Raw genomic sequence first — 20,697 nt, 5'->3', positions numbered from 1 at the left:
TATGTTTAATTTTTTATTTTTTTAACTTTATTTTTACCGGAGGATTCAGTTTACTATGGGTATTGGAATGACTTTTCTTTTTTTTTTTTTTTTGAGACAGTCTCGCTCTGCTGTTGCCCAGGCTGGAGTGCAGTGGCACCATCTGGGCTCACTGCCTCTGCCTCCCGGGTTGGAGTGATTCTCCTGCCTCCAGCCTCCCGAGTAGCTGGGATTACAGGCATGCACCACCATGCCTGGCTAATTTTTGTGTTTTTAGTAAAGACAGGGTTTCACCATGTTGGCCAGGCTGGTCTCGAACTCCTGACCTCAAGTGATCTGCCTGCCTCGGACTCCCAAAGTGCTAGGATTAAGGCGTGAGCCACCGCGCCTGGCCTTTATATATATATATATATATATATATATATATATATATATATATATATATTTATATGTAAAGTTTTCATATAGGGAAACAGAGGCACAAAGGCACAAAGTTTTCGTGCAAGAAAACGTAGCTAATGGCTGCTCTGGGATCTGAACCAGGGTCCCTAAGGCTGCAGCTTTTCATTTCTGGCTCTCAGGCAGCCTCAGGGAATCCGTTAAAACAAACATGCGGGTCAGACAAGTGGCAGTCACAGGAGAGTAACACTGCGCAGGCGCAGGAGGGATGGAGTGGCGCGCAGGCGTAGGAGGCGGGGGGAGATGGGGGAGGAAGGCCCTGCAGCGGTGCGCAGGCGCAGAAGCAAGTGGGCCGGAGCGGCGCGCAGGCTTATCGGGGGCAAGAAAGGCGCGCAGGCGCAGGAGGTGGGGAGGGGCGGGGGAAGAAAGGCCTTGGAGCGCTGCGCGGGCGCAGGAGGTGAAATAAGTGGCGCGCAGGCGCAAGGGTGGGTGCAGAAGAGGCGCGCAGGCGCAGGAGGGGCGGGAGGGGCGCGCAGGCGCGGACCGCCTGGCGGTACTTTGAAGAAAGACTTCTCGACGCCGGGACACTGCTGGTGGTACTCGATGTAGGTGAGCAGGTGGCAGCTGTTGGAGCCGGGCGCGATGTTGTTGGCGTACTTGATGGCCGTGCTCGCGACCATGTCGTGCACAGTGAGGAGTGTCTTGTTGCTAACTTAGTCCTTGCTGAGCCGCAGTCGCGCCTCCCCGTCGCGCTCCGTGGTCCGAGTAGCTCAGCCTGCGGACAGGCGGGTCAGCGGCGGCCGGAGACCCCCAGATGGACCTAGAGAGAGGCGAGCAGGTGGCGTGTCAGGGGCAAAACCAGGGAGAGATGGGAGCACAGGCAGGAGCGTGGCACTGAGAGATGGCAGACGGAGGAGGCGTGGTGTATGAAGTGGATTGCCAAGGGAGAAAGATGACCAGCGAGGCACAGAAGGGGATGCAGGGACAGGTGGACAGTGAGACGCACTGACCCAGAGAGAAGAGTTCAGCAGGAAACCCACCAGCAAGCAGACAGGTCAGCTGCAGGCCCACTGTCCCTGCCGGGCGCCGTCTCCTCCCCAGGGACCAGACACTTCTTTTTTTTTTTTTTTTTTTTTTTTCTTTTTTGAGATGGAGTTTCACTCTTGTTTCTCAGGCTGGAGTGCAATGGCGCGATCTCAGCTCACTGCGAACTCTGCCTCCTGGGTTTAAGCGATTCTTCTGCCTCAGCCTCCCAAGTACCTGGGATTACAGGCATGCGCCCCCACACCTAGCTAATTTTGTATTTTTAGTAGAGACGGGGTTTCAACATGTTGGTCAGGCTGGTCTCGAACTCCTGACCTCAGGTGATCCACCCACCTCGGCCTCCCAAAGTGCTGGGATTACAGGCGTGAGACACCACGCCCGGCGGGACCAGACACTTCTGACAGCTGCTAACCACCTGCACCCCCAAACCCCCATACACCCAGCCGGGCACCCTATGGTGGTGCTCTCCATGCCCGCATCCCATCAGGCAACTTCTGAAGAGATAGATTGAACCCTAAAGGATCCCAACACTGGCTGAACCGCCTTGGCCAGCCCTGAAGCGCTAGATCCCCACTCTCAAACTGGCTTCTCTGGGAACACCACTACCCTCACCCAGGAGCCAAGGAGCCCCAAACTCTGTTTTTCTTTCCTGGGTGTTGAGTGCCTTTCTGTCGTGGACTCTGAATCTGTCCGAGGACATGGTCTTCAAAGTATCTTTGTTTTCCTTGTCACTGTCTGGGGGCATCTAGTTTGCTGGGCTTGGGCAGACAGATCTTCAAACGAAATTACAGTGGGCAGCAGGGGTGGGAGGGTCCAGCAGGGAGGCACAGGATTCCCACCGAGTCATGGGGGTGGCCAGGGAAGGCTTCTCTGAACAATGGGTAGACACTGACCAGGCAAAGGAGGGAGGGAGAAGCATCTTAAAAGAGGTAACAGGCAGCCAGACGTGGGGCTCATGCCTGTAATCCCAGCACTTTGGGAGGCCGAGGTGGGCGGATCACGAGGTCAGGAGTTTGAGACCAGCTTGTCCAATATGGTGAAACCGTCTCTACTAAAAAATACAAAAATTAGCCGGGCGTGGTGGCGCGCGCTTGGAGTCCCAGCTACTCTGGAGGCTGAAGCAGGAGAATTGCTTGAACCCAGGAGGCGGAGGTTGCAGTGAGCCGAGATCGTGGCACTGTACTCCAGCCTGGGTGACATAGTGAGACTCCATCTCAAAAAAAAAAAAAAAGATAACAGGCTGGGTGCGGTGGCTCATGCCTGTAATCTCAGCACTTTGGGAGGCCAAGGTGGGCGGATCACTTGAGGCCTGGCCAACGTGGTGAAACCCCATCTCTACTAAAAATACAAAAATTAGCCAGGCATCGTGTCGGGCACCTGTAATCCCAGCTACTCGGGAGGCTGAGGCAGGAGAATCATTTCAGCCTGGGAGGTGGAGGTTGCAGTGAACAGAGATCGCACCTCTGTACTCCAGCCTGGGGAACAGAGGGAGACTCTGTCTCCAAAAAAAAAAAAAAAAAAAAAAAAGGGAAAAACATGATGAAGGTGGTTGGGGGCTGGAGTGAAGAGAAGGAGGAGCATAGAAGGAAATGAACCTACCACACACATTCCCCACCTGGTGTGCAGCCTAGGTCATCCCCAGGAGGAGCTGAGGTATGTGGGCTCCCAGTCCCTCCCTCCCATCCACAACATATTTTCATGCCCCTGTCATTGGGAAGGCAGTGCCCACTCTGGGCTCTACCTTCTTTTTTTTTTTTTTTTGAGACAGAGTCTCGCTCTGTCGCCTAGGCTGGAGTACAGTGGCGTGATCTCGGCTCACTGCAAGCTCCGCCTCCCGGTTTCACTCCATTCTCCTGCCTCAGCCTCCCGAGTAGCTGGGACTACAGGCGCCCGCCACCATGCCCGGCTAATTTTTTGTATTTTTAGTAGAGATGGGGTTTCACCGTGTTAGCCAGGGTGGTGTCAACCTCCTGACCTCGTGATCCACCTGCCTCAGCCTCCCAAAGTGCTGGGATTACAGGCATGAGCCACCATGCCCGGCCTCTGGACTCTACCTTTTTTTTTTTTGAGACAGAGTCTAGCTCTGTCGCCCAGGCTGGAGTGCAGTGGCGCAATCTTGGCTCACTGCAAGCTCCGCCTCCCGGGTTCACACCATTCTCCTGCCTCAGCCTCCCAAGTAGCTGGGACTACAGGCGCCCGCCACCATGCCCGGCTAATTTTTTGTATTTTTAGTAGAGACGGGGTTTCACCGTGTTAGCCAGGATGGTCTCAACCTCCTGACCTTGTGATCCACCCACCTCAGCCTCCTAAAGTGCTGGGATTAAAGGCATGAGCCACCATGCCCGGCCTCTGGACTCTACCTTTTTATCAGCTTGATCACTCCCCCCGTTCTAGCCACAGGGGGACAGTGGTCCCTAGACCAGACATCCAGAATGTTCCTGTCCATGGCCAGCCTGGTGCCATCACTGTGTATCCCGTGGCCCAGAGCCATGATGGGGACATGGCCCATTGCCTCTTTGTAGAGGCCAGTTTTAGCGGGCAGGGAGGGTCTACCCAAGAAGGCCCTTCACTGCCCTGACAAGCCAGTGGTCTGCAAGGTGACAGTCCCCAGGGAGGAGCCAGGGGCAAGTCTGGCAGCAGGAGGGATTCCAGAGTCACTGTTCTACATTGTTGACGTTGAGTGAGAGAGTTCCCAAGGGAGCTGGAAGAAGAGTGGTGAGATGGAGGAGGTAAATAAGGTGTGGGCATCATCGAGGTCAAGGAAGCAGAGCCCTGGGCTCCCAGAAGGTTGAGTTAGAGAAGGACTTTGAGTCACTGTGCCTGGGGGGTTTATGAATTCATTTGCCCACCAAGCATAATTGAAAGCAGGGGCGTGAAGAGATATTTATACACCCATGGTTTCTTTTCTGGGCGTTGAGTGCGTTTCTGCCATGGACTCTGAACCATGCCATGGACCCATATACATAGAAGCATGATTCACAAGAGCCAAAAGGTGGAAGCAACCCAAGTGTCTATTGATGGATGAATGGATAAATTTATCCACGTATATATGTGTACATACACACACATACACGTGTACATACATGATGAAATATTCAGCCTGAAAAAAGAAATTTTAACACATGCTAAACATGGATGAGGCCAGGTGTGGTGGCTCACACCTGTGATCCCAACACTTTGAGGGGCCGAGATGGGAGGATCAGTTGAGGCCAGGAGTTCAAGACCAGCCTGGGCAACATAGGGAGACCCTGTCTCTATTTTTAAAAAATTGTTTAAAAAAATTGAAAAAACTTTAAAAAAGGATGACCCTTGAAGACATTATCCTCAGCTAAATAAGCCAGTCAGAAAATGGCAAATATTCTTACATTATCACTTTTTTTTTTTTTTTTTTGAGATGGAGTCTTGCTCTGTTCCCCAGGCTGGAGTGCAGTGGCATGATCTCAGCTCACTGCAACCTCCACCTCCCAGGTTCAAGTGATTGTTCTGCCTCAGCCTCCTGAGCAGCTGGGACTACAGGCATGCACCACCACGCCCAGCTAATTTTTCTATTTTTTGTAGAGACGGGGTTTCGCCGTATTGGCTGGGCTGGTCTCGAACTCCTGACCTCATGATCCACCCGCCTCGGCCTCTCAGAGTGCTGGGATTACAGGCATGAGCCACCATGCCCGGCCGACAATTTCACTTTTAAGGTGCTTAAAGTAGTAAAATTCAAGAGACAGAAAATAGAATGATAGCTTTCAGGGGAAGGGGAAATGGGGAATTGTTTGATGGATATAAAGTTTCAGTTTGAAGAGATGAAACTTCTAGAAATGTGTCGTGTTGATGGTTGTACTACAATGTGAATGTGCTTAATGCCACTGAACTGTGTACTAAAAAAGGGTTAAAATGACACATTTCATGTTACATATATTTTACCACAGTTAAATTTTAAAAGCCTTCCTGACATTAGTAGATTCTTGTCGTTTCTCAAAAAACATTGAGAGAACATTAAGAGAACAGTGAGACCAGGGTGAGAATCATTATAGAAAATACATACATTCCTCTCCTGTATTCGAGCTTCCCTCACTTGACATGATCAACCATTTGTATTTCCTTGATGAGGAATCAATATTGAAAAGGAAGTGAAAAAATATTTGCAAAAGATATGCACATCTCTGTAAAAAGCTTACACATTTTGAGAAATAGGTTAGCAGTGAGGTGTCTAAATATAATATTAACATACAAAAATCAACAGCACTTCCATATACCAACATTAACTACCTAGAAAACCTAAAAGTGGGGAGATCACATGGACAGTAGAAACAAACTATAAAATAGAATTATATTGACCAAAAGTTGTACAGTGTAGTCATGGATAAAATTAGAAGGGTTTGGCTGAGTTCAGTGGCTCATACCTGTAACCCCAGTGCTTTGGGAGGCCAAGATAGGAGAGGATCCCTTGAGCCCAGGAATTTGAAGTTACAGTGAGCTGAGATCACACCAGTGCACTCCAGCCTGGGTGACAGAGTGAGGCCCTGTCTCTATTTTTAAAAAACTCAAAAAGGTTTACTAACACAAACACGAAAATGCAGAAAATGTGGCATGAGATATACCTCAGAAAGGGCACTGTTTACAGTGTGAGAGCTGAAACAGGAAGCCAGAGTGTTGCCTTGTTCAACCTCAGCTGGGAATGTACAGTTGGCCACTCAAATTTTTCACTCCTGTGTATGTCCTGGAATGACCTCTAAAGTGCCGTAACTATTGATTTGGGGTTTACAAGCAAATTCTAGCGACGAGGCGAATTTGCAAATATGGAATTGGCAGACAGTGAGGACCAACTGTACTAACTCATTAAAAAGTAAAAGCCCACCAAATAGTTGGGGAGGGCCATTGATGTGGTTTGGATATTTGTCCCTGCCCAAATCTCATGTTGCACTGTAATCCCCTGTGCTGGAGGTGGGGCCTGGTGGGTCATGGCAGGGGGGCGGATCCCTGATGGCTTGGGGCTGTCTTCACGATAGTGTGTTCTCGAAAGATCTGGTCATTTAAAAATGTGTGGCACTCCCTCTGGCTTGCTCCTGCTTTCGCCATGCGACATGCCTGCTCCCCTTTTGCCCTCCGCTATGATTGTGAGCTCCCTGAGGCTTCACCAGAAGCTGAACAGGCACCAGCACCATACTTTCTATAAAGCCTGTAGAACCATGAGCTAATTAATTAAACCTCTTTTCTTTATAAATGATCCCATCTCAGGTATTTCTTTATAACAGTGCAATAATGGCCTAGTACAGCAATCAAATATGACATTAGCCTTATCGGCATTGCATTAATTTTTTTTTTTTTTTTTTTTGCAAGGAGAATGTCATTTTAAATTTCTGGTGTATTTAAAGAATGGAACTCAAAAGGGTCTCTGGCCTGCCTCTGAGTATCTAGAAGCTTAAGAGACACTGGGAGTTTTGTTGCTCCTGATATGCTGTTTCTGTCCAGGCTGGGAGATGTTCCCTCTCCCACTCTCCCTACTAATATTTCAGGGACACACTATGAATATGCTTTATCAGCTCTGGTCTGCTTATAATATGACTGTTGGATGGGAGAGGAATAAACTATCTTCTTTAAGTTTACTTAACTTACTACAACAGCATAACTCCTCCCTAATGATGGAATTAGTCAAGAGTCATACCTTGACTCTTGAGTTAACCAAGAGTGACTGTGTTGATGATAACCATTAACTCAAACCGAGGACTTTCTGGAGTTAGATACTGCATTCCGTGTACATCATCTCCATGAACTTCCATGGCCACCCTCCGAGATGGGGATCTACTTTCCAGGTTTAAAATCTCCGAGCCTCAGACGGTTGAAATCACAGCTGGTCACAATTTGAACCCAGAACTGATTTCAGAGTCCAAGACCTCCCCATCACACTAAATAAAGGACAAAGTATTTCTGTCAAGCCAAAAATCAAGACATGGGACCCTGAAGTGCTTTATTATCAGGACTTATTGGAAGGGTTTCCCAGTTGCTTCCAGGCAGGTGAGTTGATTTGGGGGTCCAGTTCTTCAAATCTGTGAGGCTTTTTCTTTCTAATGTCTAAGTCCCCTGAGGAGAAAAAAATCAAATGGGAGCCCACAAGTTCAGGTCTTTCTTCTAAATCAGGCAGTTTTTAGTAGACTTCCCAATAGGCTTCCCTGGAATCATGACTTGAAGGTCCTTAGAAAGATCTACAGTGATTTTATTGCTTTGAAACATATGGCAGCTTCTTCTAGGGAGCACCTCTCCAACAGACAAACAATCAAGAAACTGACCAATGAGGAATGTGGCTTCTTAAAAACAGCAGGGAGAGCTTCTACCTAGAGCAGCATTTCACTTATTGCAATGAGGTCTTCCTGCGGAAGGCTGCAAAGAGGAGAAACACAAGTTATCACATGGGGATTCTCGTAATATGTGCATTCAGTCTCCAAGATCCCACAGTCACCATATGATGAAAATATTCCCGAGTGAATTGATCCGTTTATAAATTGGCCGTCACCCAAAATCTCCCCACAATGAACTTTAGAGTGGCACTATCCACAAGAAACATTACTGGAGCCACCTATGCAATTTAACAATGTATAGCGGCTACATTTTTAAAAAAGGAACTTGGCCAGGCACAGTGGCTCACACTTGTAATCACAGCACTTTGTGAAGCTGAAGCAGGAGGATTGCTTGAGGCCAGGAGTTTGAGACCAACCTGGGCAACATAGAAATACCTCATCTCTACAAAAACATTTAAAACATTAGGTATGAATGCACCACTGCACTCTAGCCTGAGCAACAGAGCAAGACCCTGTCTCTAAAAAGTAAATAAAAATTTAAAACTGGTAAAATTACTTTTAATAATAAATATTTTATGTAACCCGGTATTCCAAAATATCATCTCAACATGTAATCAAAATTTTAAAATACTGATGAGATATTGTATATTCTATTTTTTTTTTTTTTTTTTTTGGTGCTGTGCTTTTGAAGCCCAGTGTGTGTTTTATGTATTACAGCACATCTTGGTTTGGACAGACCACATAGTGGCCAGTGGCTGCCATATTGGACAGCACTGGTGTAAGAGGGTCCATCTCTCACTCCCACATCAATGTCCAATGGTTTCTCATTCAACTGGAAAGTGAAATTGGAAATCTTGTGAAAGATGAAGAATTATGAATGTGGTACGTTGAACTGCTGGGCCCACCCACAAGACATCAACAAATGAAGGTGTGGAAGGGTTAAACCAGTTAACGTTGAACAAAGGACAATGGATATGATGAGTTACAGGCTGAGTTGTATCCCTCCACAATTCACATGTTGAAGTCCTAACCTTTAGTACTTCAGGGTGTAACTTATTTGGAAACAAGATCATTATAGAAGTTAAAACGAGGTCATTAGGGTGGGCCCTAATCTTACTAACCTGTCCCTATAAAAGGGAAATTTGAACACAGTGACACCCAGAGGGAAGATGATGTGAAGACAGAGAGAGAAGACAGCCATCAGCAAGCCAAGGAGAGAAGTCTGGAATGGATCCTCCCCTCACAGCCCTCAGAAGGAACCAAGCCAGCCAGCCTCTCAATCTCACACTTTTAGCCTCCAGATGATCTGTGAGACAATAAGTTTATGTTGTTTAAGCCCTCCAGTCTGTGGTACTTTGCAATGTAGCCCCAGCAAACTAAAACATGGGTTGGCTGGTGGCATTAGAACAAGTTGCCCATGAAAAGGTTACAGGCAGCCTATAGGACAATTGAAGATGCATTCTACTTTCTGCCTGCACTGTGCATCTAGTGAAGAAAAAAAAAAAAACCTCAATAACTATCAGTGATTCATGGTGTCATGGAGGCTCCCTCTGCACATGTCTTGGGGAAAAGAGAGGATAAACGGTGGATAGTGGAAGTTCAAGCCTCCATCCCTTATTATCTGTGTAATGGGCCAACACACCTCATTCCTTGAGTTCCTGGCAAGTAGAACTTTCTCCACTAAAGTTTCTGACAAAGGCCTTATCCAAATAAGACCCAATGAGACATTTGGGATTCATTGCCTCCTACTTTCTAGAAACAAATAGAAAAGGCAGGAAGCACAGCTAACAACATCGGTGGCCAGCTGAAGGAGTTTACACACCCTACCATGACCCTGGTAGAGTAGAGACAGCATGAGTTGAAGCCTGCTACTCAGAATGCACTGCAACTAAGAGTGTGTGTGTGTGTGTGTGTGTGTGTGTGTATGTGTATATGTATGTGTGTATGTGTGTGTTTTCTGCAGTTCCAGTCACAGATCTGCCTGCCACACAGTGGAGCCCTCTCTTGGACTCTGAATGCATAGCCCAGCAAAGCCAAACAACTGAATCTCACCATCAGAACAGCTGAGAGTAGCTCCATCAAAGCAGTCAGTGGTACATATGATCAATTTGTTTTTTGTATTTCTGGGCTACAAAATGTCTCTTAAGTTTCATCATTGGACCTATCGAGAAAGGAGAAATCAATTGAGTTGTGGAGATAAAAGAAAATTACACACACCCATGCATGACCAGGCAACAGAGTCCCATGCCTGGGGCTAGGCTGGGTGGCTGGCTGTGCCACTGACTTTTAGGGTGTGTAACTTTTGCCATCTGTATGGGGATGATAAAACTTCCATGTGATCTTTCAGCTGTGGTGAGGATTCTGTGAGCTGGAAGGTGAAGAGCATGCTGCATTCTGTGCCTGACGTGGACTGTGCACCCAATGGAGGAGGGATATCATCATCTCAAACCATGCCCCTATCCCCATTTTACAGGTGAGGAAACTGGGGCATAGAGAGGACCAGTTCCTCTGAGGTCAGCCAGCAAGTGCATGGCAGAATCAAGTCTCAAACTGGGAGTTGTCTGCTCCCTCAGCCCAGGACTTTCACTGAAAGCCTCTGAGTCACCAGGGACATTGAAGCCCCTCTGGGTGTCTCAAGCAACCCCACAAGGACTGTGTTTTCAACTTATAGATGAGAAGACCACCAGCCTGGACAACATGGCAAAATACCATCTCTACAAAACAAAAAGAGGATAGCGGCCAGGCGCGGTGGCTCACGCCTGTAATCCCATCACTTTGGGAGGCCAAGGCGGGTTGATCACGAGGTCAAGAGATCAAGACCATCCTGGCCAAAATGGTGAAACCCTGTCTCTACTAAAAATACAAAAAATTAGCTGGACATGGTGGCACACACCTGTAGTCCCAGCTACTCGGGAGGCTGAGGCAGGAAGATCGCTTGAACCTGGGAAGTGGAGGTTGCAGTGAGCTGAGATTGCACCACTGCACTCCAGCCTGGCGACAGAGTAAAACTCCGTCTCAAAAAAAAAAAAAAGAAAGAAAGAAAATAGCCACGCATGGTGGTGCGCACTCGTCCCAGCTACTGAGGAGGCTGAGGTGGGAGGATTGCTTGAGCCTGGGAGTTCAAGGCTGCAGCAGCAAGCCGTGATTGTGCCATCGTACTCCAACCTGGGTAACAGAGCAAGACTCTGTCTCAAAACAAACAAAAAACAAGACTCAGTGGGACAAGTCACTTCCCTGTGTAGAGGGGACAGGATTTGAACCCAGGTTGTTCATTGCCACATACTTGCTCTGACTCTTCCATCTACACCGTCAGATTACAGCCGAGCGCTGACAGCAAACTGGCAAATGAAAGTACATTAGTAGAATCCAGTATCCCCACTCTGGAGTGAGCCCTTCCCACATGGGGGAAGAGAGGCAAAAATAAAACATACAGAGACTAATTTCATGTTCTGATGCTTTAAAGAAGACAGGGTGGTATAATGGGGGTGGCAGCAAGCTACTGGGTGAAATATTAAGGACGATGGCAAGCCACTTTAGCCAGCATGGTCAGGGAAGGCTGAAAACATCCCGGAAAACTATAATATTAATCAGAGAAGAAGGGAGGGGAGAAACTAAAATCAGCCACACTTGCAGCACACTCAACATTCATCATTAGGTCAGTTTGCTCTCTGACCCCTTCCTCATAGCTAGCTGTTTGCCTATTGCCCCAGAATCACACACACACACAAAAACCCAATCACAAGATATAGTTCCCCTTAACTGCTCTACAGATAACATATTAAGCATTGTGAAAGGCTAAGTTTTCCATCTGAGATATCCTTTCAAGTCCTGCATACCAGTGAAACTACTGATGCCCACTGATCTGAAGGACCCCATGGGAGCTGACTTACCAAAGAATGCAGCTTCCACATCCAATGATTTCATCCCCTTTACCCCAACCAATCAATGACTCTAATTTTCCAGCCCTTCACCCCCAAAGATCCCCTTAAAACCCCAGCCCAGAATTCCTCAAAGAGAGATTTGAGGGTTCCTTCCATCTCGGTTGGCTTCCCTGCAAGGGAATTTAATTTCCTTTTTTATTTTTGTTTGTTTTTTTTGTTTTTTGTTTTTGAGACAGGGTCTCACTGCATTGCCTAGGCTGGAGTGCACTGGCATGATTGTGGCTCACTGCAGCCTTGACCTCCCTGGGCTCAAGCGATCCTCTCAGTCTCCTGAGTAGCTGGGCACCGCTACCATACCCAGCTAATTTTTGTATTTTGTGTAGAGTTAGGATTTCACCATGTTGCCCAGGTTGGTCTCAAACTCCTGGGCTCAAGCAGTCTGCCCAACTCAGCCTCCCAAAGTGTTGGGATTACAGGCGTGAGCCACTGTGCCTGGCCATAATTAAACTCTGTCTTTGCTGCATCCCCTGCTGTCTCAGTGTATTGGTATATTACTGTGCAGTGGGCATACAAACCTGGGGGTCCTGTAACAAGGCTGCTCTGAGGAGGAAGAGGCCTGTAGGGTGAGACCTGGACAATGAGAAGAAGCCATCCAGGCAAGGAATTGAGGGGGAAGGGTATTCCCAGGGAGGCAGACTGGCAGGTGCAAAGGCCCTATAGTTGGACAAAGCCCAGAGAGCTGCAGGAACATCAGGAAAGCCCATAGAGTTGGTGCAGAGTGAATGAAAGGTCAGCAGGCGAGAGATTGTATAGAGCTATAGTAAGGAGGTTGGATTTTATTTCCAAGATGAGGAGCTGGGGACCAGTTAGCTAAAGGTGGCAGCATCCCTCTCCTGGTCCCTGGCTGGTCTCATAGACCCTCTGACCTTCAGAAAAGGACCTGTCTCTTCAGAGCCCACACAGTCCCAGATGCTAACAAGGGACCAGCCTCCAAATGTCATGGCCACTCACCTAGCTCTCCACCATAGATGGAAAAGTCCTTCTCCAAGATGACCCACTTTTGAATCTTCTGTGCATTGTTCATGGCTTCCTGGTTCACGGCATTGATGCCTTGCTGGATGGCCTCGTAGACCAGGGGGTCTTGCTGCTTCACAATCTCAGTCACGGTGGATGCCTGGCTGCCCAGACCCCGACAGAAGTTGATGGCCTCGAAGTTCAGCTTGTCCAGAGGTTCTCCGCTCATCTGATTCATCTCACACTGCCCCCAGACACCTCTGTCACCACCCATGCTCCTTGACCAGCACCCCTCCCCAGGCCCACAGACCAAGAAGTGGGTCTTGAACCCACAGGTGCATCCTCTTGACCCTGGGGTGGGGCCAGGGAACCCAAGACTGGCTGCAGAGACTTCCCCCAATGACAGCAAACCCATGTTACCTTCAGCGTCAGCAACATGCTCAGAAACTTCAGTTTATCTCCGACTAACATGGCGTTACTGATGATGGGGATCTTCTTCTTAACCAAGGTCTCAACAGGAATGGGGGGCACATTTTCACCACCAGCAGTGATAAGGATTTCTGGAACAGAGCTTGGCTTGGTACATGTCCAGCCATGACAACGTGGAACCCCCAGTTTGAGACCAGCCTGGCCAACATGGTGAAACCCCGTCTCTACTAAATATACAAAAATTAGCCAGGTTTGGTGGTGTGCACCTGTAATCCCAGCTACTCGGGAGGCTGAGGCAGGAGAATCACTTGAACCTGGGAGGCGGAGGTTGCAGTGAGCTGAGATCATGCCACCACACTCCAACCTGGGCAACAAGAGTGAAACACCATCTCAAAAAAAAAAAAAAAAAAAACCTAGCGGCCAGGCGCAGTGGCTCACACCTGTAATCCTGCCACTTTGGGAGGCTGAGGTGGGCAGATCACTTGAGCCCACAAGTGCTAGACCAACCTGGGCAACACAGTGAAACTGGGTCTCTGCAAAAAAATAGCCGGGTGTGGTGGCACACGCCTGTAGTCCTAGTTACTCAGGAGGCTGAGGTGGGAGAATCACCTGAGCCTGGGAAGTTGAGGCCACAGTGAGTCATAATTGGACCACTGCATTCCAGCCTGGCCAACAGAGTGAGACTTTCTCTGAAAAATAAAATAGTACCAGCACAGAGGAAAACTCAAGAAAAGAATTTTAAAATTCCTTATGACCTCATTTTGGCACCCAGATCCAGCCATGCCTGAAGCCAGCTGACCTTTTGGCCAACTGACCTTTTCAGTTACGTTGAGTCAACAGTTTTGCTTTTTCTTTTTTTCCTCAAACCTATTTAAACCCATCTTAAATGGGTTTGAGTAAAAAAGCACTAAGTGTTCTCCATCAGATTTTGGCAAACTATGGCCCATAGTGGCCAAATCCAGGCCACTATTCAATTTTGTATAACCAAAAGCTAAAAATGAATTTTACATTTTTAAGTTGTTGGAAGTCAAAAGAAGAATTTTTTTTGACACATAAAAATTATGATATTCATATTGGCAGCTGGCCACACCCATTCTTTAATGTGTTGTCAACAGCTGTTTTTGTGCTACAAATCACAGAGTTGAGAAGCTACAACAGAGACACATGTTTTGTGAACCCAGAAATATTTACTAAAGGGCCCTCTTCAGGAAAAGTTGGCTTATCCTTGTTCTATACTTTCTTCAATCCTTACAACTCTGTCAATTATTATCCTCTTAAAATGCAGGAGAAGAAGATGGCACTTTTTTACTCAAGCCCATTTGAACCAGCTTGAATGAGTTTGAGTTAAAAAAAAAAAAAAAGTAAAACTGTTGGCTCAATATAACTGAAAAGTTCAAAAGGTCTTTGGCTTTCAGATATGGCTGGATCCAGGTGCCAAAATGATGTCACAAGGAATTTCTTTATCCTTCTCTTACTGAGTTTTCCTCTGGGCTGGTGCTATTCTGAAAGGGGCTTCAGGAGGTTCCAAGGCTTGTCTTTTGCAGGTCCATCCTCCTGAGGGTGGACCACGGGATACCAAGTGACCAAGGGGTAACTGTTTGCTGGACAGGAGGATAGAGCTGGGTTGTACAGACTGAGGAGTTTCTGCACAGCTCCTCTTGGAAGGTGAGGAACTGGGGGTGGCCTTCGTGCTGGTACCCTGGGCCCTTAAATGTTCAGGGTGGGCCTGCTTGCAGGAGATTCCCAAAGAGCTCAGCCCCTGGTACCTTTGATGCGGCCGGTGACATAGAGGAAACCCAGACCGTCCAGCTGGCCCAGATCCCCAGAGTGTAGCCAGCCTTCATCATCGATGGCCTCTGTAGTTTCAGTCTCACTTTCCAGATAGCCCATGAAGATGTGCCTACCCCAGAGGCAGATCTCCCCAATGCCATCCTTGTTCTGCTGGAACAGCATATTCTTACACCCAGTCAAGATCTTGCCACAGCTGCCAGGGAACAGAAGCAGAGAAACAGGCTCATAAAGACAAAGTCAGCCACCCAGCTCTGCCTGGATCTTCAGCCTACGTGCCTAATACTCTGCTCAGATAGAGCAGGCTGGATATGCACCCCAGCGCACAGAAGGAGGTGTTTGCTGCAGTGTTTAATCCAGCGTGTCAGATTCCCAAAGGCTTTGTGAACTGGGAAACCCAGCAGTGGCCAGGTGTGGTGGCTCACACCTGTAATCTTAACACTTTGGAAAGCCGAGGAGGGAATATTGCTCGAGCCCAGGAGTTCCAAGACCAACCTGGGCAACATACGGAGACCCCGTCTCTACAAAAATAATAAAAAATAAAAGTTGGGCATGGTGGTACATACCTGTGGTCCCAGCTACTTGGGAGGCTGAGGTGGGAGAATCACCTGAGCCCAGGAGGTCAAGGCTGCAGTGAGTAGTGATCACGCCACTGTACTCCAGCCTGGGCGACAGAGCAAGACTCTGTCTCAAAAAAAAAAACCAAAACCAAAAACAAAAAATGAAAGAAAATCCAGCAGCATTGCAGGCTGTTTTTCGTTTTGTTTTTTTGTTTTTTTTTTGTTTTTTTTCATCTCCACATATGCCGGCAAAGAAAAAAATGCCTTTGGCTTAAAGATAGGAACAAAACCCTCATTTTTAAGAAAACAGATAGGTAGACCTCTCTGCAGTGATTAGGACAGCTAATTTTAAGTACGACAACCAACTACAATCTCTTTAGAGGTAAAAGTTACTTTCATAAAACAGAGTAGCACTATTTGAAATCTGGGTTCTTTGTCTTTTTTTTTTTTTTTCCTAGAGATAGCACTGGCCAGTGCAGTTCTAGGATGCAGGAAAGGAAATATTTTCTCCTTGTGTTGCTGAGATCTCTTTGATTAACAGTTAGCAAGGCCAGTGTTCCCAGGGTTAAATGTAGGTATTCCCCCGGTTAGCAAAAGAAAAAATGAAGACAGACCTGAGAAATTTAAAACTTACAAAGAGCTGCCTTATGATTTCCCCCACTGAAGCCTTTTTAGGTATGTAGAAAAATCCAGAGCCATAAAAGAAAATATTGGTAAGTTCAACCATCTAAATTTGTGACCACAAATTTCTGCACAGTAAAAAAAACATCTTAACTAAAATCAAAATACCAATGACAAGCCAGGGGATAAAATATTTGTAACTCATATGAAAGACAAAGGGCTGATTTTCCTAATATGTAAAGAGTGCCAACAAACCAATAATAAAGGGACCAATAATCTAATTTTTAAAACAGGCAGATAATATGGACAGACAGTTCATAGGAAAGGAAGTACAAATGACTTAAATGTATGGAAATGCTGGGCATGGTGGTTCATGCCTGTAATCCCAGCACTTTGGGAGGCTGAGGATTGCTTGAGTCCAGGAATTCAAGGCCAGCCTAGGCAACATGGCAAGACCCCATCTCTACAAAAAAATTTTCACACAATTGCCAAGCATGGAGGCTCATGCCTGCAGTCCCAGCTAGTTGGGAGGCTGAGGCAGGAGGAATGCTTGAATCCAGAAGTTCAAGGTTACAGTGATCTATGATTGTACCATTGCACTCCAGCCTGGGCAACAAAGTGAGACCCTATCTCTAATTAAAATTTAATAAATAAACACATGTATGAAAAGATTTTTTCAAACCTCACCCATGCTAAAAGGAGGGAGTCAGGGAGAGACACAACCAGAAGATTCTATGACTGTGACAGCTCTCAGATGGGGAGTTGAACCTCAATTTGGTATTCTTAAAGTTTTCTTATCATTGGGTTCAACCTTGCAGCCTAGGGCAAGCTGAGCTTGGGAGAAAGCCAGGAATCGGCCATGGAGGTGTTTTGAGATGCAGGATCATGGGGATGAAAGGTGCTGAGGTCACAGGCGGTGAACTTGAAGGCAGAACTCACAAGTGACAAACGGGGAGACCATGGAATGTTCAGAGAGCCATCCCCCTTATCTGTGGGCTCTCTTACCATCCAGGGTTTCCCACGGTCATGCGGAGTTAGGACTTGGAGGCTGGAGAACAGGATCATTCTGGAGACACCACGTCAGGATTCCTCTTAACCCAGAGGCCCATCTATCCACCCACCTTCCCCCTCTTGACCCCATGTTATGGGAGGAGCAGGGGTCTGCCCCGGGGGCTGGTACCTTAGAAGCCTGTAGTTATTCTGGTTGGATATCGTGTGGGGTCCCGAGCTTTCACTCAACCCATACAACTCGCCTATAGGTATGTCCAAGCTTAGAAAGAACTCGGCAGTCTCTTGGTTGAGGGGCGCAGTCCCACTGATAAAAGAGTGACAGTGATCCAAGCCAAGGGATGTCTTGACTTTGCTGAACACGAGAGTCTTAGCCATGCGGTAGCTCACGGGAGTATTATATTTCCTGTGAATAAGAATGCCGTCAAGTGGAGAAGGGCTGATGGGACCCACTGGAGAAGGCTGAGCCTCCTCACCAACTACCCTCCCAGCCCTCTGGATGCTCCACCTACCCCAACATCTTTTTTGAGTTGACCTTGAAGCCAATGTTTCTTGCCCACACGAATGCCTTCTTCTTCAAGCCCGTGGACTTGGCACTATTTTTCTTCACCATCTCATGTATCTTCTCCCAAATTTGAGGCACTCCAATGAAGACAGTAGGTTTTACCTCCTTTAGAGTACTTAACAAAGTGCCCTGTATGGAACGAAGCTAGGTTAGCCACAGCAGGGCCTTCCGTGCCCCAGGGATGTCCATCTCTCCTGATCCACCCAACTTTGCCCAAGAGAACATTCCTTCACTGATCAGATTACGCAGGGCTCCCAACCAAAAGGAGACAACCCATTAGCTGGGTTGGCCAATCAGATTTTTGCACTCTGTCTAGGGATTTGATGAGAGGCATAAACTGGTAAAATATTTTTGGAAGGTAACATGACAGTACTATTAACATTTTAAATGCAACCTGTCAACTTCACTTCTGTGGGTGAAGGAATTCAGCTGAAGGAAAGACTCAGGCACACAAAGAAACACATTCAAGATGTTCTTTGCAACACTGTTTTGTAACAGAATGGAAACAGCTTACAGGTTCAATGACAAAGGGTTGGCTAAAGAAACTGTGGTCCAAGCATGCAGTGGAATATTATACAACTGTTAAAAAAGGATGCAAGATTCTCCCCCAAAGAGACCTATAGGTTCAATGCAACCCCTATCAAAATCTAGGCAAGTTTTTTTTTTTTTTTAAATACAAATTGACAAGCCAACTTTAAAATTTATATAGAAATGCAGAGGACCTAGAATAGCCCAAGCAATTTTGGAAAAGAAAGACAAAATTGGAGGACTTACTACCTGATTTTAAAATTTATTCTAAAGTAGGGTGAACAACCGTCCTGGTTTACCCAGAACTGCAGGAATATCTGAAATGTGAAACTTTGTTTTAAAACTGGGGAAGTCCCAGGCAAACCAGGAAACGTTAGCCATCGTGCTATCAAGCTAGTGTAATAAGTCAGTGAGGCTTTGGCGTAAAGACAGAGATGCAGATCAGTGGAACAAAATAGAAGATCCAGAAATAAAACCTTACATTTATGATCAGTTGATTTTCAACAAAATGCCAAGGCAATTTAGTGGAGGTGGGGGACTATTCAAATGCAAAACAAAATAAAACAAACAAACGCTTCCACAAAACTTAGGGTTAGAGCCTTATTTCTCACCAAACATGAAAATTACCTCAAAATGCATTATAGCCCTAAATGTAAGAGCTCAAACTAAAAACCTTTTGGAAGAAAACGTAGAAGAAAATCCCTGTGACTTTAGAGTAGGCAAAGATTTCCTAGATATGATACCAAGAGCATAAAAGAAAATAGATGAATCAAACTTCATCCAACTTAAACACTTTTTCCTCTTCAAAAGATTATTGAAGAAACAACAAGCCATAGAACTGGGAGAAAGTATTTGCAAACCACAAATTTGGTAAAGGATTTGTAACCAGAATATATAAAGAACCCTTAACACTCAACAATGAGATTAGATATGCAACCACTCTTTTTGATTTTTCATTTTTTCCTTTCTCTTTTTCTTTCTTTCTTTTCTTTCTTTTTCTTCCTTCCTTCCTTTTTTCCTCCCTCCTTCCTTTCTTTCCTTCTTTCTCCCCTCCCCTCCCTTCCCCTCCCTTCTCTTCCCTTGCCTTCCTTTCCTTTCCCTTTTTTTTTTGACACAGTCTCCCTCTGTTGCCCAGGTTGGAGTCCAGTGGTACCATCTCGGCTCACTGCAGCCTTTGCCTCCCAGGTTTGAGCTATTCTCCTGTCTCAGCCTCCTGAGTAGCTGGGCTTACAGGTGCACACCACCACGCCTGGCTAATTTTTCTATTTTTTTTTTTTTTAGTAGAGACGGAGGAGACGGGGTTTCACCATGTTGGCCAGGCTGGTCTTAAACTCTTGACCTTAAGCAATCTGCCTGCCTTGGCCTCCCAAAGTACTGGGATTACAGGCGTGAGCCGCCATGCCTGGCTTTTACTTTTCTTTTTACTAGTCATGCTAGCACAGAAAGAGCAACCACATTTTTATATGGGCAAACTATTTGAACAGATTTCTTTTTCCAAAGAAGATATGTAAATGGTCAATAAACACATGAAGAGATGCTCACTATCATTAATCACCTAGGAAATGCAAATTAGAATGGCAATAATAATAATAAAACAGATAGTAACATGCGTTAGTGAAGATGTAGAGAAACTGTAACCTTCACACATTTCTGGTGCACATACTTCAGAAAACAGTCTGGAAATTTCTGAAAATATTAAGACACTTTTGTCACTATTCAGATTGACAAGTTGTAAACATTTTGACAATATTAGGAGTTGGTAAGGATGTGGGAAAATGGGAACTTCTCAGGTCCTGTAGGTAAATGTGTATGTATTATGTATTCAGCCAAGAAAGGAAATATGTATTGAAGACTTAACACATCTCAGGCACTGAGCATGGGGCATATGAGAGGGATTGAGAGGGGCCAAGGAAATATTTAGCAGAGAGCTAAGTGACAAAGAAGAGTCAGCCTTGCAAAGAACAAGAGAAAGAACCTTCTAGAAGCATGTACAAAGGCCCTAAGATTTAGCCTGCTTGATGGAGAGTGTGGGAGGCAAAATAATGGCCCCCTAAAGATGTCCACGTTCTAACTCCTGGGACCTGTGAATATGTAATCTTTCATGGCAAAAAGGACTTTGTAGATGGGATTAAGTTAAGCATCTTGAGATGGGAGATCATCCTGGATGATCTGGCTGGCCCAGTGTCATCACAGGGTCCTTATAAGAGGGAAGCAGGAGAGTCAGAGTCAGAGAGGGGAAGAGGCTGCACTGCTGGCTGTGAAGATGGAGGAAGGGGCCCTGAGATAAGGAACATAGGTGGCCTCTAGAAGCTGGAAAAGGCATGGAAATGGATTCTCCCCAAGAGCCTCTAGAAGGAATGCAGCCCTGATGACATATTGATTTTAGCCCAGTGAGACCATTTTCAGACTTCTGACCACCAGAACTATAAGATAATAAATGGACCAGGCGCACTTGCTTATGCCTGGAATCCCAGCATTTTGGTAGGCTGAGGCAGGCAGATCACTTGAGGTCAAGAGTTCAAGACCAGCCTTGCCAACATGGTGAAATCCCGTCTCTATTAAAAATACAAAAATTAGCTGGGTGTGGTGGTGCA

The 20,697-nt window shown here is 46.4% G+C and overlaps 2 protein-coding genes across 39 annotated transcripts in view; one reads left to right on the top strand and one right to left on the bottom strand.

Moving 5' to 3' along the window:
- The first annotated feature begins 903 nt into the window (after positions 1–903).
- Positions 904–20,697, top strand: part of RFX2 (regulatory factor X2) — a 208,085-nt gene continuing 188,291 nt past the window's right edge. For both annotated transcript variants that reach the window (XM_063801062.1, XM_063801059.1), the window contains exon 1: positions 904–987. The gene's annotated coding sequence lies outside the window, so the exon portion shown is untranslated. The remainder of the gene's footprint in view (positions 988–20,697) is intronic.
- ACSBG2 (acyl-CoA synthetase bubblegum family member 2) overlaps positions 7,357–20,697 on the bottom strand; it is an 83,284-nt gene continuing 69,943 nt past the window's right edge. For 33 of the 37 annotated variants that reach the window (XM_063800177.1, XM_063800179.1, XM_063800178.1 and 30 more), the window contains 7 exons: positions 17,523–17,704; positions 17,183–17,416; positions 14,800–15,017; positions 13,025–13,164; positions 12,602–12,848; positions 9,762–9,870; positions 7,357–7,791 (listed from right to left, as the gene is read on the bottom strand). In XM_063800177.1, the coding sequence (XP_063656247.1) occupies positions 9,797–9,870; positions 12,602–12,848; positions 13,025–13,164; positions 14,800–15,017; positions 17,183–17,416; positions 17,523–17,704 (1,095 nt within the window). In that variant the 3' untranslated portion in view covers positions 7,357–7,791; positions 9,762–9,796. 37 annotated transcript variants of the gene reach the window in all.

The sequence above is a fragment of the Pan troglodytes genome, chromosome 20 (genome assembly GCF_028858775.2).
Source record: "Pan troglodytes isolate AG18354 chromosome 20, NHGRI_mPanTro3-v2.0_pri, whole genome shotgun sequence".
NCBI classification, from domain to species: Eukaryota; Metazoa; Chordata; class Mammalia; order Primates; family Hominidae; genus Pan; species Pan troglodytes.
The sequence above is the reverse complement of the archived record's forward strand: the minus strand, read 5'-3'. Positions and strand labels throughout refer to the sequence as shown.